Source organism: Salvia miltiorrhiza, chromosome 3, assembly GCF_028751815.1.
Source record: "Salvia miltiorrhiza cultivar Shanhuang (shh) chromosome 3, IMPLAD_Smil_shh, whole genome shotgun sequence".
NCBI classification, from domain to species: domain Eukaryota; kingdom Viridiplantae; phylum Streptophyta; class Magnoliopsida; order Lamiales; family Lamiaceae; genus Salvia; species Salvia miltiorrhiza.
The window spans coordinates 55,518,531-55,533,396 of record NC_080389.1 but is presented as its reverse complement, the minus strand read 5'-3'; the positions used below and the strand labels follow the sequence as shown (position 1 = coordinate 55,533,396).

At 34.8% G+C, this 14,866-nt stretch overlaps 1 protein-coding gene and 1 long non-coding RNA gene across 5 annotated transcripts; both read left to right on the top strand.

Moving 5' to 3' along the window:
* The first annotated feature begins 3,344 nt into the window (after positions 1-3,344).
* LOC131014535 (protein HOTHEAD-like) lies at positions 3,345-8,575 on the top strand. Its single transcript, XM_057942523.1, has 5 exons — positions 3,345-3,656; positions 4,635-5,279; positions 5,366-5,757; positions 7,734-8,287; positions 8,361-8,575. Exons 1-5 carry the CDS (start codon positions 3,590-3,592, stop codon positions 8,410-8,412), a joined length of 1,710 nt encoding a protein of 569 aa, XP_057798506.1. The 5' UTR covers positions 3,345-3,589; the 3' UTR covers positions 8,413-8,575.
* Positions 8,576-10,069: 1,494 nt separating this feature from the next.
* Positions 10,070-13,101, top strand: LOC131014534 (uncharacterized). Of its 4 annotated transcripts, none has more exons than XR_009098248.1 (5): positions 10,070-10,833; positions 10,946-11,046; positions 11,319-11,882; positions 12,281-12,466; positions 12,883-13,101. It is a non-coding gene; the product is annotated as an uncharacterized LOC131014534 (long non-coding RNA). The 4 variants fall into 4 exon arrangements; XR_009098249.1 differs by having other exon boundaries at positions 10,070-10,836; positions 10,959-11,046; XR_009098247.1 differs by having other exon boundaries at positions 10,070-10,836.
* The last annotated feature ends 1,765 nt before the right edge of the window (positions 13,102-14,866 follow it).

Below are 14,866 nucleotides of genomic sequence, written 5' to 3'. Positions count from 1 at the left end.
GAGAGAGAGAGAGAGAGAGAGAGAGAGAGAGAGAGAGAGAGAGAAGGGCTAAAATAAGAGCATTTCTTAAAATATAAAATAAGAATCATTTCCAGCCCTTAGATCATCAAGATCTACGGTTGATTCGTAATCCTGTTGGATGGATTTATAGTCTTGAGTTCGAATCCCAAAAGTAGCACAAATTTATTTTTCACAATTCATACCTGTATACAACGAATTCATACGTGTTCTACATAAAATTCATACATATATTAAAAAATACTCTTATTTCTTAATTAAAAATTGCTCTTATTTCTTATTTTAAGATGTGCTCTCACGGTAGCCCACCCCTATATAAATATATATATATATATAGGGAGAGGTTCAAATAAGAACCACTAATAAAATAAGAACGGAGAACCATTTTAAGCCATTCGATCATCAAGATCTACGGTGGATGCATCATCTTGGTGGATGGATGCAGGTGCTGGGTTCGAATCCTGAAGGGAGCAAAAAAATTATTTTTTTCGGATGCATTAAATTTAATAGCAGATGCATTAATTTGTATAGCAAATGCAGTAATTTTATTGGTTCTTATGTTCTCACGATAATTGTGGTTCTCACTATAACCGCACCCTTTATATATATATATATATATATATATATATATATATATATATATATATATATATATATATATGTTTTCTGTGAATAAGAGTTACGGAAGGTAAGACTTTCTATTTTTAAGGCTTTATACTTCAAGTTTATTAGGTGAATATATGTTTTTTAGCCATGATTCTCTGATTTTGTATTTTTACAGCCACAAGAAGAAACCATTTTCATGTATGAATATATTGTGTTATTCATGTTATGTACTTACCTTGTTTGAATTAGGTGAATATAAGTTGTTGTTCATATGAATATACGGTATTATTCGTGGTATTTCCTTGCCTTGTTTAAAATACAAAAGTAAATTATTATTCATGTAAAATTTCTAGGTTATTCATGTTGTATACATGTGTTGTGCATGGACACACGATTTAACATAGGCATTTTATTCATGTAAACTCAGCCCTTATTCATGTTCATTCTCACGTTATTCATAAATGTGGTTGATTGGTACTTAGAATTGTGGCCGTGGATCATAATTGTAAAAAAAAAAAAAAAAAAAAAAAACTAAAAACACGAGCTTAGTTGAACAACATAGTTTGTATACTACATATAATTTCGTGGATATGAATATGTGTGCATACAAACATGAATATAATTATATTCCCACATCATATGTAATAAAACTCGGGCATGCATAAATATGATGTAGCCACGAGTATATGTTAACAATCGTATGCACAATCATTATGTATACGTGAATATAATGTAGTGAAATGAATAACTCAATATGTCATGTATGATCGATTCACACCCTTGTTGCTAATTTTGTCAAATAGCTACAGCGTGTGCATGATTTGTAAGAAAATCATGATCATCTTATTTAATAAATTTGTGAACTATATGTAAACTTGTTTTTGATTGCATGCATGTGTCATAGCTAACGTAGAACTACATATTTGGTGGCACCTATGAAAATATGGATTCGGTCTAAGAGAATGGAATAGTATAAGTATTTGTGAATTTGAAAAATATTAAATGATTGGGATCAATTGTAGACAATTCTAACTACTTACAACAAACATGAATTATATAAAATATAAGTGAGCACACAATTATACAACGATTAATGTGTGGTTATGGGTGTAAAATTGTAAGCTTATTCATATCGTTCTACAAATCGGTCATTTTTGAAACTTAAGAAATACTCCCTTCGTCCTATTAGGCTTATCCGGTTGTTCCATTTCTTTTGGGCACGATTATTAAGAAGAGTTAAATTAATGTAGTAAAAATGTGGGACCATATTATTTGTAGTGTAAAATTATTACTAATTAAAAATAGAAACATGACAAGATTAATTAGACAACCAAAAAGGAAAACATGACAAGATCAATGGGACGAGGAAGTAACAATCTATCTTATGGAAAAACCAGTTGAAAAAATATTTGCAACAATGGTTCGTACGGAAAAAAATGAAAAAAATATATACATTTTAATCATAAAATACATTACATGATATCTTACCATAATTAAAAGATAACATGCACGCATGATTTTATGCCATGGATGGTTGCACCTATTGAGTATATTACTAAATAATCCTTCTTCATGAAAAATCAACTTATGACTTTTAGCGAATCTGAGTCGTTAGATGGGAAAAATCGAAGGCTACAAATATTGATTCTTAATTCTCATAAAAAAAAATGGACTTCTCACGTGATCCTTCGTCCCCCTCTCTCTCAATATATATATATATATATATATATATATATATATATAGGGGAAGGCTAAAATAAGAACGCTTCTTAAAATATAAATTAGGAACCATTTTCAGCCCTTAGAACATCAAAATCTACAGTTGATTCATTACCTTGTTGGATAAATTCATGGTCCTGAGTTCGAATCCCAAAGGTAGCAAAAAATTATTTTTCGCAATTCGTACCTTTATACAGTTTATTCATGCATGTTATGCATAAAATTCATGCATTTTTGCTGGTTCGCAATTCTTAAATGGTGAGATCTTAGATTGATTTGTAGGTGTTGATTATTTTATGGCTGATATTAATCTGGAGGGTAAATTTTTTTTACCATGGATTCGAATCGTAGAGGGAGCGAAAATTTTACTCATTTTTTTAATATCGTTATTCAACACTATATGCTGTTATTCAACACTATATGCTGACTTATTCTTGTCCGAGCCATTGACTATATATCCGCATCCCTTGGACATCTGGATGCATCGTACATTCGAATGTCTAATCAAGTGGTCTCCACTTAATTTACACCCTTAATATCTCATTATTTTTTCATGTTTTGATAAAATGAGTCATTATTAATGTAATTGAGATAGTATTATTTGAGTATTTTGAAATAAAAAAAATAATAGAAGAAACTAAAAATCTCGAAAAGAAAGATAATATTATTGAATTTGCTCAAATTTAAAATCTTACAATTACAATTAATTTACGTCCATCAAGCGGTACTGTAAAATCTAGGGTTTAAATGTATTGCTCCCACCTCCCGAATAAAGATAAATAAATTACCATTTATAAATTAATCAACAATTTTACAGTTTACAAAAATGAAAACAAAAAAATAAAATAATAAAAATGGTTCGGAAAGGGAAAGGTGCCTGAGTTGAAACCCGATTTGGCATTTGGTGAAAATGTGTGGACAGCTACGAGAAATCCGGTACTTGTCAACTAACTCTTTTAATGAGTGACTGAAATCTTTATATGAAGCGTGTCCTTATATAATTTAGTTCAACAATAATTTACTCTCATTATATTCCTCAGAAAAAAGAGTTGCAAAAATCTTTGTGCCAGAAAGAATGTCATGCCTCTTTATACGCTGCTGAGAGTTTTCTTTTCTTTTGCTGCTCTACTTATAAAGAAGAGTAGTTCACTGATGTGTTTCTGTGTAAAATATTAGTATTCTCTAAGTTCAAGAAGCTGTTAGTTGATCTTCATTTCTTTCGCATCTTATAGTTCTCGCACATATCATGGATTCTGCAAACTGGGTTTCTCTTGGGATTTTCTTCCTCGTCGTTTCTTCATTGGCAGAGAAAGGTATCTCGCTGTCCCTCTCAAATACATATATACATGCACTGTGATTCACAAATTTATTCTAACTTGCTGCTTACTTGAGCCGTCCTTTATTATTAATGTCATTCTGCAATTAATGGAAATGAAACTGCTATTAATCCATATCTTTTATTATTATTTCGGTGGTAGGGGAATTGAACATTCAGTAGAGGACAATTGCCTCAAAATCAAGGAAACATAGCACGTTAATTTTAAAGTTTGTCCCAAAATACATTTTCTTTTTGAATTTTCTCATGAATTCAGCCATATGTGAAATATCAAAATTGTCTTTCGGATTTTTGGTTTGTGAGGAGAAAAAAAAAAAAAAAAAGAGGACGTAAATTTTGTAACAAATTATAAAATTTAGGTGCAAAACTAATTAAAATGCAGTAAAATTTGTAAATTTATAATTTACGTACAAAAACAAAAACAATCCAAATTAACTAAATTTTAGGCAATTAACCTTTTAATTTCATTTTTATTAATAGGTTGATAAATTAAAAATTAAATATAATTCATAATATTAATAAATTTTATTTTTATAAAAATTACTATTAAAATATACTTCATTCGTCCCACGTATCTTGACACTTTTACTTTGGGCACGAAAATAATTAAGAATAAAGGGTTAAGAGTGTAAAGTGGGCGGGAACCACTTGTTTAATGTGTGTGAAGAAAGTAAAGATCATATAGTATTATTTTTGGAATGTGTCATTATAAATGAGATAAAAAAAAAAGTATATAAAAATAAGTGGGACGGAGTAATAATTAGGAGGGAGTACGACTCAATGACACATATATATTCAGCAAAGAGCGTGAAAGGAATCCTTTCTTTTCCTAACCAAAGAGAAAAAATGGAAAAGAACCTTAAATGCATTGAACTCTAAAACACAAAAAAGTTAGGCACCAAGCTGACTCATTGTTTGCTAATTAACTAGTTGTTGTTTGTATTGCATTAACTAGCTCCATACCCGTCCTTCGTTAAAGATGCGACCTCAGCTCCACCACTAGACTACTACGACTACATTATCATCGGCGGCGGAACAGCCGGTTGCTCGCTGTCGGCGACGCTCTCCACCGGCGCAAAGGTGCTCCTCCTCGAGAGGGGAGGCCTCCCCTACGACAACCCCAACGTCACCCAGATCACGGGCTTCATCAAATCACTAGCCGACACGTCGCCCACCTCGGCCGCCCAGCTGTTCGTCTCCACGGACGGCGTGTTCAACCACCGCGCCCGCGTGCTGGGCGGCGGCTCCGCCATCAACGCCGGGTTCTACACGCGCGCCAGCGGCGACTACGTAAATGAGGTCGGGTGGGACCCGCGGCTGGTGAACGAGTCGTACGAGTGGGTGGAGCGGAAGGTGGCGCACCGGCCGCAGATACTGCAGTGGCAGGCGGCGGTGAGGGACGGCCTGCTCGACGCCGGCGTCACCCCCGACAACGGCGTCACGTACGAGCATCTGCGTGGGACCAAAGTTGGGGGCTCCATCTTTGATGAGAATGGGATTAGGCACACCGCTGCCGATTTATTAGAGTATGCTCATCCTCCCTTGATCACTGTTTATTTGCACGCCACGGTCCACCGAATCTTGTTCAGGACCGCACCAGGTCAGACTCTAATAAGTCCCTATCCTATGCCTATTGAAAAACGGATTTATTTCATAAAAATACAAATAATATTTGGGTTGTTGCAGGGCGAAGGCCCAAGGCAAATGGAGTTTTGTTCAAAGACTCAAACGGGCGTAACCACAGAGCATACTTGAGCAGTGGAGGCGCGAGTGAGGTAATTCTATCAGCTGGCGCAATGGGCAGCCCGCAGCTTCTGATGTTGAGTGGCATTGGGCCGGGCCCGGAGCTACGGGCCCGAGGGATAAACGTAGTAATGGAGCAAGCATTTGTGGGGCAGGGGATGTCCGATAATCCAATGAATGCCTTGCTCATACCTTCCCTTCGGCCCGTCGAGATCTCCCTCGTTCAAGTCGTCGGCATTTCTGATGTAGGCAGCTACATCGAAGCTGCCAGTGGATTTGTCGAGCTCTCTTCGATTTATGACTTCGTTCAAGACTACACCAATGTCGCAAACCAGGTCAGTCCATTCATTCATGCTACTTTTCTTTAGTCATATCAGTATCACATTGTGCTATGGAAATACGGACATCTCACACGAATTGAACGAACAAGTGTTAATTAGTGGAATGCGCCGCCATTTTAATTTCCTAAAGAAATCTATATAATATATAAAAGCACAGTTTTAACGGCTATATTTTGCCGCCATTTTTTAAAATTTCAGTTTTTTTTTTCTTTTCAGTTGGATTATCCTACTTCTTCGCACATACCGTGAATTCAGTTTTCACATTTTTCTTTCCATTACTTTTTTAATTTTTAATATTCTCTCTCTCTAATATTTGTTCCTAATTACTCCCTCCGTCCCGGCCAAGACGCTACATTACCTTTTCGGCACGGGAATTAAGGAGTTGTAGATTAGTGTTTTAAGTGTATAGGTAATAAAGTATAAAAATGATAAAGTAGGAAAGAGAAGGTGATAAAGTAGGAGAGAGAAAGTAATAAAGTGATAAAGTATGAAAAGGAAGGTAATAAAGTAGGAGAGAGAAGATAACAAAGTGATAAAGTAGGAGAGAGAAGGTATTAAGAGAATACTTAATTAGTGTTTAAAATCCCTTATTTTTTCCAAATATATGTAGCATCTTCGTTGGGACGGCCCAAAAAGGAATATGTAGCATCTTGAGCGGGACGGAGGGAGTACTATTCTCACTCTCTCTGATATCTATGGCTAACCCCTAACAAGCCCACGATCCTCCACCTTCCAACATTTTCTTTTCATTAATTTTGAAACGAGATTTCTTTTTCACCTAGCTTAATTTCAAAAACATTGTAAAATGCAAATAAAAAAAATAAAAAAATGTCATGATCTCTGAAATTCATAGAATGATAACAAAAAATCAATTCACATTCACATCCAAAAATTCGGAAATATCGTGAACATAAAAGAAATCTCCATTGATAACAATAACAAAAATTAAAATATTTGTTATGATTATATCTTAATTTAATTTAATATTAGATTGACAATTACTTATCTATTAAGCAAAAAAAAATGATTAATTGGATAATCATTATTGATTCTCTTTAAATTATAAAATAAAAGTAAATTGAAGAGTTTAATTTTGTAGTAGCATGTCTATTCAAATTTAGTTAAATCAACTCCACATTTTATTTTTGAAAATGAATGACATGTTTAGCCCTTTATTTTTTTTTTGCTAACTCATTGATAAAAAATATTTGTCAGTAAAATATACAAATAAAAGTTTTGATGCATAGAAAAATAATTGATGTCATGTTTATTCAAATTACATGGCATGCATGCATTTATGACTCACCGATCAAACCATTTTTCAGATAAATTTTTTCTTATTAAAATCGAAACCCCAACTAAAATAATGCAACATCATTATCAATATTATAAAATTAAACTTAATAAATTGACCATTTTTATTATGAAAATGAATCACGTCTTTTCGCAAAATCAATTATTTGGATGTTGTATAGAAACTTTATTTTATAATTTATATTTAAACAAAATGACCACATAAATATGATTAAATATACAGTCCAAAAAGATACTATTAAACTATATCCAATAAATAGTTTTGAATATGTTAGAATATCATATGATATATAATGATACTCATTATCATTTATGCTTACTTTTGATGGTGCATTTATATATTTATACACATTATCAATGAAAATAATAATTGGTAATTGAAAATTTATATATTTTTGAATTCATGTTTTTTATTGAAATTATGTCGTAGATAATTTAATTTTTTTTATTTAGATTTATAATTACATTTATTTATATTTAAATTATATATATTTAATATGTATATTTATTTATTTAAAATATCTTTCATTTTTTATATTGATCGTGTGGGCGTGTGCTAGTTAAGACAAAAAGAACCACTAGATTCTCTATCCCACAAATCTGATGTTTCACTTGTGGGAATCAATTAATATTAAATATGATTTTGGTGTGCACAGACCGTAGAGCCCTTCATATTCCCCACGAATCAAACCATGCAAGAGATCTTGCAAGGATCGAAAGCAAATCAAGGGCAGAACGGTAAAGTTGCGATAGTGTTGCAGAAAATAATGGGGCCATTCTCAAGCGGGTACATGGAGCTGGAGAGCAGGGACCCAAATTCGAACCCGAGAGTGACGTTCAACTACTTCGAGGACGCAAGGGACGTGGCGAGGTGCGTGGAAGGCATGGAGATCTTGAGGAAGGTGGTCCAATCGCGGGCGGTGTCGGAGTTCCTCTACCCCTTCACCTCATTCGAGTCCCTGCAGAGGTTCATGCTGTCTGTGCCCATCAACTTACGAGGGAAACACGCAGCCTCTACCTACTCCATGGAGCAGTACTGCAGGGACACCGTCATGACCCTGTGGCACTACCACGGGGGCTGCCAGGTTGGCCGCGTCGTTGACGGCGATTACCGCGTCATCGGGGTCGATTCCTTGCGCGTCATCGACGGCTCTACATTTTATTTCTCGCCGGGGACCAACCCTCAGGCCACAGTTATGATGCTTGGAAGGTTAATTATTCTTTCTCATATGTTGGGGTTGGGGAAATTAATATTGTTTACTAACTTCTTCTCATGCATGCAGGTATATGGGACAGATAATTCTGGAAGACAGAAATCCTCAAAAAGAGAATTAGGTATTAGATGTTAGTTTGATTTAATTCTGCTCAAAATGCAATGCGAGTTGTGGTGTTTTCATTTTCCGATAGTATTTTGTTTTAAATAATTACTAGCGATGTTTTGGAGTTAGTTTGCAAGGTTCCGCCCAATTGAGTGATTGAGTTGTGAGTTCCTTGGGTTGGGTTTTTGTTAGAGTTCTTCCCCTTTCTTTCCTTTGTCTAGTAGAAAAAACATGCATTAATTGTACGCAATTTAATTAATCTATATAAACTAATTACTTAATTGAGTAATTACCATCTCACGTAATTTGAATAGTCAATAAAATTTTTGTATCTCAATATATATATAAGGTTGAGATACAATAACAATGTTATTTTTATGTGAGAAATGAGTATAACAAATAAGCCAATATAAATATACCAATAAACTGCTTGTAATGCACAAATAAGCCAATATAAATATAACTCAAAACCCTTAGAATTTATTTTCTAGCTAGACTAGACTATTTTCGAACTCAAGTGTTAGAGTTCATTTTCTAGTTAGACTGAAGCGGCAAAGCTTGAAGACTAAAGACTGATGAAGACCTGACTGAAGAATCTCGATTGAAGTACTGACCAACTGAAAGCTCACCTGAAGTTATTGCAACAATAAATGAAGGACTTGTACTGGTGAAGAAGCAATCTTTAGTCAAAACATTCTCTGAAGACTTGTTTAAGGATCAGAAGAATACAGCGGACTGAAGCTACAAAAAGACGGACTGAAGATGCATTAAAGTACATATCACTTAGACGAATAAAGACAAAGGATATCGTCTGGTACACGCCGCATTAAATGCAAAGGACAGTGCATTAAATGCTGAGATATAACAAATCGTCCTTCACCGAGCAGAGTTACTTCATTCGTGTTACATTTCACTGTAACACCATCTCCCCATGCCTGAAGACCTTACACTACTACAAAAATGCACATACATAACACCTCATACATAACGGTTTTTTCAAAAAACCGTTATGTATGAGCGCATTTTTAGAATAGATAACGGTTTTGATAAAAAACTGTTATGTATGTAGTGTTGTCCATACGCTTAGATAACGGTTTGAGTTATTCCGTTATATTTGTGTGTTATCTATTAGATACATACATAACGGTATTACAAAACCGTTAAGCCGACCGTTATCTATGAGCATCTTTTTATAACGATTATTCCGATGTTACGAAAAACGTTATATATGACTGTCATTTATAACGGTTTATTAAACCGTTATGTATCATCGTTTTGAAAATTGTTATGTATAAACATATATATATATATAGATATATATTTTAAATTTATATTATATTATATTATATTTAAAAATAAAAAAGAAATTGATTATTTTAAAAACTGAATCTATTTGTAAATATAGACTTTGAAAAATTAAAAATATAATTCAAAATTCACATATTTACACTTTTGTTTTTAAATTCCACAAAATTCACATAAATTAGATAAAAAATTTAAAAAAATAGAATTTAAAAAATTAAAAGAAAATAAAAAAAAATCAAAAAATTGGCTTCTTCTTCCCCAAATTGGCTTCGACACCTTCACTTTCCCCAAAAACTTAAAAGAAAAACAGTGCCTCTGCAATTCTTCTTCTCCATCCGCCTTCTTCTTCGCCCCCGCCCCGCCCCGCCCCCCCCCGCCCCCCCTCATCCGCCTTCTTCTTCCCCAAATCGACCCCTCTTCCATATACCAACTCTCTTCGCCCCGATTCTTCACCAAGTCCCGACTTCGAACCATGCCGATGCTCCAGCGCAGCGCACACTTCGGCGACCGGGATCGACGCCTCCTTCACCAACTCCAGCGCGGCGCACGCTTCGGCGACCTGGATTGAACCAAGTCCCAGCTTCGAACCCTAGGTTGTCGCAGGTGGCCTGTCATCGAAGCCTCTCAGGAAAGCCAACTTTCCCCTCACGACCTATCTCGCGCTCCTCTCTTTTTTCCCCAAATCCAGAACCCTAGGTCGTTTGTCGCCACCGCCACCGCTTCCACCGGTAGTCACCTCCGTCGCAGTGAAATACTCCGATTTTAATGGCGGCGACCCTCTCTCTCTCAGATAATATGCACAAATTGGGCACAACTTTATCTTTCTAGGGTTCTAAATTGCACCGGTAACGACAGTTCTCTCCCTATCTCTCTCTACTCTCCAACTCCAGTAAGTCCTGAACTCTGCACTTCTCTACTCTGGGTTCGAATTTTGAAATTCTCGAGCAATTTTGTAAGTTATGCATACTTAGTAAGTTCTAGTTCGTTTCTTCGAAGAACGGGGTGTTGCAGTTGATTGATTCTTGTAGTCCGATTTAATTCAATTGCTTCTTGCACTGTAGTTATTGAATTCGCGGGGGGATTCTGAATTCTTGATTGCTCCGGGTCCAAATTGTTATGACAGTTTTCTTAGGTGGTAAGCTTTACTTAATTGAATATTAGGCATGGTGGATGCTCACAATGAAATCATGTCTTGTATTCCTGTGCTCTAAGACCTAAATTTGAAACTGATCGTGTATTGTTAGGCTGATGCTGGAGGTTCACCCTCACTTGTTGCTCGAGGATTCAGCACTGTTCAGGCTGCTAGTGGTGGTGAGCAACTTGAAATTCAAGTTCCAGTTGAAAGGTTCATTCTTCATTTCTCATCTGCTATCTCTTTATCTATATGCATATATTTATATGTGTATTTGTGTTTTTTTACTATTTACTATGTTTGTGGAACTGAGGTGCTAAGTGATTTGTCACTATTTTAGAAACGACTATCTCTGTCCTTGGAATAGTCATTAAGTCCAGATTCCTTTGACTCTTCATTTCTAAACATATTCATCTTAATAATATACTGCTCAACCTCAGATATATTATTTGGCTAAAACTGGCATATTTTTTCATATATTTCAGATTTGAACTTGTAAATTCTGTGAGGATGAGGTAGTGCAGTCCCTTTGAGTAATCAGCTTGGTGACAGCTTCTTACTTCTATATAAATCAAGAAAGAAATTAAATTAGTGAAGCTAGTTTAAACACAAAAGTGAGAAAAGGGAAAAGTTTAGCTGTTGGAATTCATTTAATTTGTGAAGCTACTTCGATGCATGACGCTCTCTCCTTACTGGTAATTCATTTAATTTGTTTTTCTCTCTCTCTACATATTCTTTGTTTCATTTTATATATCTTTCCATCTGTTCTTGATTTTGATTAGTATGAGTTTCCTTTGATCGTCATAATATTTAGTATCTTCTGTTTCTTGTTGCTCTGTATGTAAGTCTGTTGTTTTTCTACGGCTTTCTCTTTATTTAATTGTTAATAGCTTGCAAATGCCATTACAAACTTCATATGATGGGAAATTGCAAGCTGAGACAGCTTCTGGTGAATTCTGGGTACTCTTTGGTGGGTTTGCTCCAATTGGTAAGAAGGTTGCTACTGAAGATGATATCATACCAGAGAAGACCCCTGCTAAGCTTTTTAGGTAATTAGTTTCAGTTCTTATTTTCTGTGATTTTCAAGTAAGAACTATTGGCTGCATTTAAGTAACACAGGTGCGAAGCTGGTTGATTATTTCACTTTTGAAAATTGGTAACAGGTTATGGAAGAGGAAAGTTATGTAATGCATTGCTAACACCTGATGCGAAGGAGAAAATATAATTACTTGTAATTAATGGCAGTATGAATTCTAAATACTTGGGCATTCAACACATATAGTTCTCGTTCATATGCAAATGACATTTCAGGATTTTGTGGCTAGCCAAAATAGGCCAAAGTCAACCCATATAACTCTGCTAATTTCTGTTATTTATTTATGGTTGCTCTGGTTGGGTTAGTTGTTTGTTTCTGACATAAAAAGTTTGTTTCTGACTATATACATAGCAAGTAGAAAAGGATATATTCATCCAAGCAATAGAGAAGGGGCAGGGAGCTACCTATGGGAGCATCTTGAATGCGATGAGGTCTACCATCCGGCAGACTAGCGAGGATCTAGTTGCCGGAGGGGGTGCTGTCACTACACTACTCACAATGCTCTTGACAGGGGGGAGCGGTGTTGGACTGAGACAGGTACGTACGAATGCACCAATGCCAATGCCTTATTGAAAATTACTACAAGAGCCTAAATCACCATATGATCATGTTGGATGCAGGAACCACATCTTAGTTGTAATGAGCGATTTGATGTCTTCAACCTTTCTTAATTTCCTTTATTTATTGGACACTGGCTCTCTTCAATCAACTCGAGCCTTTATTCTAAGAAATTGGTATCTATTATTATTATTATTTTGAAACCAAGAAATTGGTATCTATTATACCAATTTTAGTAATATTTCTTTAAAAATGTGAAATGGAGAAGTTTTTAGTGCTTAGTAACTTGATAGGTTTTGTCCATTTTACCAATCACTTTGATATGCTTTTTAAGTGTTTATCATGATGCTCTACATTGTGATTCTTGGTTGGCTCTTTGTATGATTTTGTGGCAGGTTTGTGGTGGATTAAATGAGCCGTACGTTGAGATGAAGAGGCTTGTGAATTCACAAGAAAAGTTGTACCAGATGGCTAGCTAGTTGCATATTTAATATGTTTAGTATTTTTGTAAGGCATAATAGTATAGATAGAGCAGTTGTTGAATTTTGACTATATTCAAATCTTGTATGAATTCTTTTTTATGATAATAATATAAAATTAAATATTTTGGATGATATATAAGATTATTATTGTTGGTTTTATCATTTATACTGTTATGTATAAATTAATAGATAACGGAGAAATAGAAATCTAATTACGGTAAAAAACGTTATATATAACGGATTACCAAACGTTATTAATATCAAAAAACCGTTATGTATAGGTGTGTACATAACAGTGAATATTAAACTTTCATGACGGTTTGAAACGTTATGTATAATACTATAGATAACGGATATAATCCGTTACTTATATATAAACAATCGTTATGTATAATAGAATAGATAACGGATATAATACTATAGATAACGGATATAATCCGTTATGTATAATAGAATAGATAACGCTTAAATCTCCGTTATGTATGAAATCCACATACATTACACCATTATATATTACGGATGTTTTCGCACATAGATAACGGATAAAATCCGTTATCTATGAGCGAATCTGGCGTAGTGTTACCCATTTCGGCGAAAAGGGAGATAGAGGACGAAGACCCTGAGCACAGATTAAATCAAGTGTCAACGGCAGTATTTGAAGAAGGACCTCCTCCAACGGATCTATTCCTCATCCTCTGCCTATAAATAGAGCTCAAGGAACACCCTTCAACCTCACCAATTCAAAGACTTAAAAAGATGCTCTGCCAAAATATGGAGTCCAGCCACTACTTAGCTATCAAACTTGAATCGAAGAAGAGAGTAAACCTTGTTGTAAAAATCAATTTACCTGATTTATGAACATTCTCTTAGAAGTGTCTAGGCAATCATATTCTTACATCCTTAGCCTAATCCTTGATTACTCGAGAGCCTATTCTAGTAATCTTAGTTGGAAGATTTTCAAACCCTTTTTCAATCGAGAGAAAAGAGCGTTTGAGTGTTGGAGGTTTAGACGGTTGTCTAAACTCAAAAGTTCTCAGCCCCCGCAAGCAAGACGAGTGAAGTCTTAGCATATCTGCGAGATTGAGAAAAGTGAAGAGAAATCCAACCCAATGCGTTGGTACTGAAATGGTTGTTTCAGTTGATAGGTTTACTGTGCACCCATAAGCATAAGCGTAATCGATTGTCAGTGTGATCAACTGACCGTAGATGCAGGCTTTTCCACATTGGATTAGGAATATTGTACGTCTAGATGCGATTGAGTAATAAATGGTTGGCATAACTGATGTTGATTTCTTCATTGAAGCACTCAATGGCCAATTCGACCCCTCTACAAACCAAGTGTAGTAGCCGCTCTTTTATTTATGATTAAGATTAGTAAATGCGATATTTAATTATTGCATCCTCCAGTAATGTTAATCCAGCTGAGATTCTGAATTAGATATTTCCACGTGAAATGATCGTGATTTATTCATTGAGCAGACAATTATTTATTTTTCAGAATGATAACTGACTTAGCAAAATCAGGTTATTAATTTTATATGCTATAGAATATTATTTCCATCTATTATTGTTATTCAAGTCGTGGATTATTTCGGCTTGTGAAGCGAATTAAATCTACGGATCCAATTTATATTCATTCTACGAGTATCACGATATTAGTAAGGCAGGAAATCAAATATCGAATAACAAGATTTATTAGAGTATTCAGTATAGTAGCAAACTAGAGATTGTATTACATTTTCAGATACCCAAATACACCATTAAATAGCAAGACTAGAATTAGTATTGCAGATACTAATAGTAAGATATAAAATGACCATGACCAACACTGAAGAATTTCATTAGTCACACCCACAACTCTACACTATCTATTACAAACATCACTCAATTCCTAGCC

What these genes read in the sequence shown, in the direction of transcription:
- LOC131014535 (XM_057942523.1), top strand. Translation starts at nt 3,590, where the DNA reads ATGGATTCTGCAAACTGGGTTTCTCTTGGGATTTTCTTCCTCGTCGTT. An exon ending in CTTGTTCAGGACCGCACCAG is followed by an intron (nt 5,280 to 5,365) that starts GTCAGACTCTAA and finishes GGGTTGTTGCAG; the next exon opens with GGCGAAGGCCCAAGGCAAAT. An exon ending in ACACCAATGTCGCAAACCAG is followed by an intron (nt 5,758 to 7,733) that starts GTCAGTCCATTC and finishes TGGTGTGCACAG; the next exon opens with ACCGTAGAGCCCTTCATATT.